The sequence below is a fragment of the Corvus brachyrhynchos genome, unplaced genomic scaffold, assembly GCF_000691975.1.
Source record: "Corvus brachyrhynchos isolate BGI_N302 unplaced genomic scaffold, ASM69197v1 scaffold454, whole genome shotgun sequence".
NCBI lineage: Eukaryota > Metazoa > Chordata > Aves > Passeriformes > Corvidae > Corvus > Corvus brachyrhynchos.
Window position 1 is genome coordinate 379,186 of NW_008237525.1, and position 2,892 is coordinate 382,077.

At 64.7% G+C, this 2,892-nt stretch overlaps 1 protein-coding gene across 1 annotated transcript in view; it reads right to left on the reverse strand.

Annotated features, from left to right (window-relative positions):
* Positions 1–503: 503 nt before the first annotated feature.
* LOC103613774 (forkhead box protein O3) overlaps positions 504–2,892 on the reverse strand; it is a 32,590-nt gene continuing 30,201 nt past the window's right edge. The window contains exon 2 of the mRNA XM_008631606.2: positions 504–2,070. Within this exon, the coding sequence (XP_008629828.2) occupies positions 658–2,070 (1,413 nt within the window). The 3' untranslated portion in view covers positions 504–657. The remainder of the gene's footprint in view (positions 2,071–2,892) is intronic.

The following is a 2,892-nucleotide window of genomic DNA, read 5'->3' on the forward strand; positions in this document are numbered from 1 at the left end:
TGCTGGCTGCACACCCGCCTCCATCACCACCCCCTTCTCACTGCTCGCTAAGGAAACCTGCCCGGAGCCACACAAGGACCCGCAGTGGAGGTGGCCGGGGGCCATGGGCTCGGCAGAGCTCTGATCTCCACCAGGACTGGGGGGGTCATGAGCCCCCCTTGCCCTGGGGCAGGGTCCCCACTCCTGACACTTCTACCCAGAGGACTCATTTCCCAAGGTGGCTCAGAGAAGAGTCCCTTCCCAGGGGGGATGCCCACGCGGGGGGGGTCCCACACCACCAGCCATCACCACTCCATCACCCAGCCCAAGGGCAGATCAACTGGCACCATCACTGTGGGGCACTGAGACCATCTGGAAAGGCTTTCCCTTCCTGCTACCCCCCTGGATCTGCCTGGCTCCAGCTGCCTCTCCCACCCACCTGCCCTGCGTCCTCCAGAGGATGCTGGCAGGACCCGCAGACCGGGCACACATGGGGCTGGGGGTCCTCCCCCATCTCAATATTTGACCCTCCGGTTTGTGTTTCGTGTTCGACCTCAAGCTCAGACCGATGGCTCTCGCCCATCTTAACAAACAAAGGCAGAAGAGAAAGGAAAAAAAAAGTTAGTCTCAATGTTCCCCTCGTGGCTTCCCGGTGGTGAGCCCGCGCTGGGGCGGGCATCACCCGGGCACCCAGCTCTGGTTCGTGGGCTGCGGCCCCCCGGGCAGCGCGGGCACGTTGAGCCCATTCTGCGGCGGGAGGGCCGAGTCGAAGTTGAAGTCCATCTCATCGCTGTCCATAAAGTCATTCAGGATGATCGACTCCACGTCGCACTCCAGGCTCCCGTTGAACATGTCCAGGTCCAGGTCTGCTGGGAACCTGTCTTGGCCCAACACGGGGGGGTGGACGGCCCCCGGGTAGGGGCCCTGCAGCGAATCCAGCAAGCTCATGTGTGCCCCTTGGTTATTAGCGTAGGAATGCAGGTGCCCGTGGTGCGGCATGGCCGCCATGCTGCACGAGTCACTGGGCAGGCTCATAAGGCTGACAGGATTGGCTAAGGCACTGGTGTTGACCGCAGGGTGGTGACCAGCAGCTGACGGGTGGTACAACGCGTTGCTCTTCATGAGAGCGCCCGGGTGGGGCGGGTAGGAGGACAAGCCCTGCTCCCCGCCCCCGCACAGCAGCGGGTTGTGTCTTTGGCCACGGGCCGGCACCATGGGGCTGGCCTGCGGCAGGGGCAGGTCCCCCGGGACCATGCTCTCCTTGTGCGCGTAGGAGATGGAGGAGAGCAGGTCCTGCAGCGAGGCGTTCCTGTAGGAGCTGACGGGCGAGAAGGTGGCCTGCTTGTTCTCCTGGATGGTCTGCATGGGCAGGCGGCGCATGAGGCTCATGGCCGGCTGGCTGTAGATGGTCCCGCAGTAGGTGTTGGAGGCGGCCCCCATGCTGGAGCACTTGGAGTTGAAGGTGAAACTGGAGCTGCGCTGCCGCAGGGCGGCCGGGGGGAGCTGCTGGGAGGGGCTCATGCTGTAGCCGTCCTGCAGGTCCTCCAGCATGCTCTCCCCCAGGCTCTCGTTCAGGCTGATGGTGCCGGTCAGGTCGGTCAGCCGGGGCAGCTCCACGGAGCAGCGGGCGCTGAGGGAAGGAGACATGGTGCTGGAGGGGCTGGGGTACATCAGCGGGGATGAGGGGGTACCATCATCGTCCTCCAGCTCGTCCGGCTCGTGGTTGGCCATGATGGGCGAGAGGCGCCCGCTCATCGTGCTGGCCGTGGAGTTGGCCCGCGTCCGGAAGTCCGCCCAGGCGTCATACTCGTCGCTGGCGTGGGACGCGGGGCTCTCCGACCACTTCGCCTGCTGGGAGGATGGGCTGTCCTCCCCGCGCTCCTGCGTCACCTGCAGCTGCTTCTTCTTGCTGGCCTTGCCCTTGATGCGCAGGAACTTGCTGTTGTTGTCCATGGACACCGCCCGCCGCCGCGGCGTTTTGCCCGTCTTGCCGCCCTCGGGGTTCAGCATCCACCAGGAGCTCTTCCCGGTGCCCTCGTTCTGCACGCGGATGAAGCGGGTGTGCAGGGACAGGTTGTGCCGGATGGAGTTCTGCAGGGACAGCAAGGACAGGGGGAGGGTCAGCAGGGACAGCACCCCAGAAGGAAAGGGACGCCCATGGGGCTGGGGGGTGCATGGGGCATCGTGGGACACTTGAGCTGTCTGAGCCAGAGGGGTCGGGGCTGGGAGAGCTCAGCTGGCAGGTCCCTCCCACATCCCGTGGGTCACAGCCCTTGCTGCACGTCCCAGCTCTGTCTTTAGCACGTGTCCCAGGGACCTGCAGCAGCCAGGGCCAGCTCTCAGGGGACCTTCCTTCCCTGGCAGGAGCCTGCAGAGGGATAAGGTGAGGATGCAACAAATGCAGTGGCAGAGTCAGGACCACGCACAGGTCCAGGGCTTCTCCATCGCTCCCAGCCCCAGCCCACCACATGCCCAGCACATCCCGCGGGATGCTTCCAGCACAGCCTGCACCTCTGCAGAGATCCCAGCCCACTCCCCACCAGCTCCACAGGCAGAGGGAATCCCCTTGGGCACCAACCCTCTGGAGTGGATTCCGAGCCCCTTCCCCTGCCTGGCATCATTCGGGATGTGCTCCCCTCCTCCCTCAGCACCAGGACATACCCTGTGCAGGGCACGTCAGCACCACCACAGCCCAAAACAACCACGCGAGTTTGGTGTCCCCAAATGCTTGTCACCTCATGTGAGCAGGACTGGGGACCCATGAGGAGAGGCTGTGGCTCCCTGCCTGTCTGGCTCTGGTGACAGGGACCCCCAGCCTGCCTGGGAGGCTCAGGTACCACAAACCCATAGCAGTGAGTCTGCAAACCCACTACAACCCCCCCCCCCCAGAGCAGGACTGGCTGGGGGCTGCTT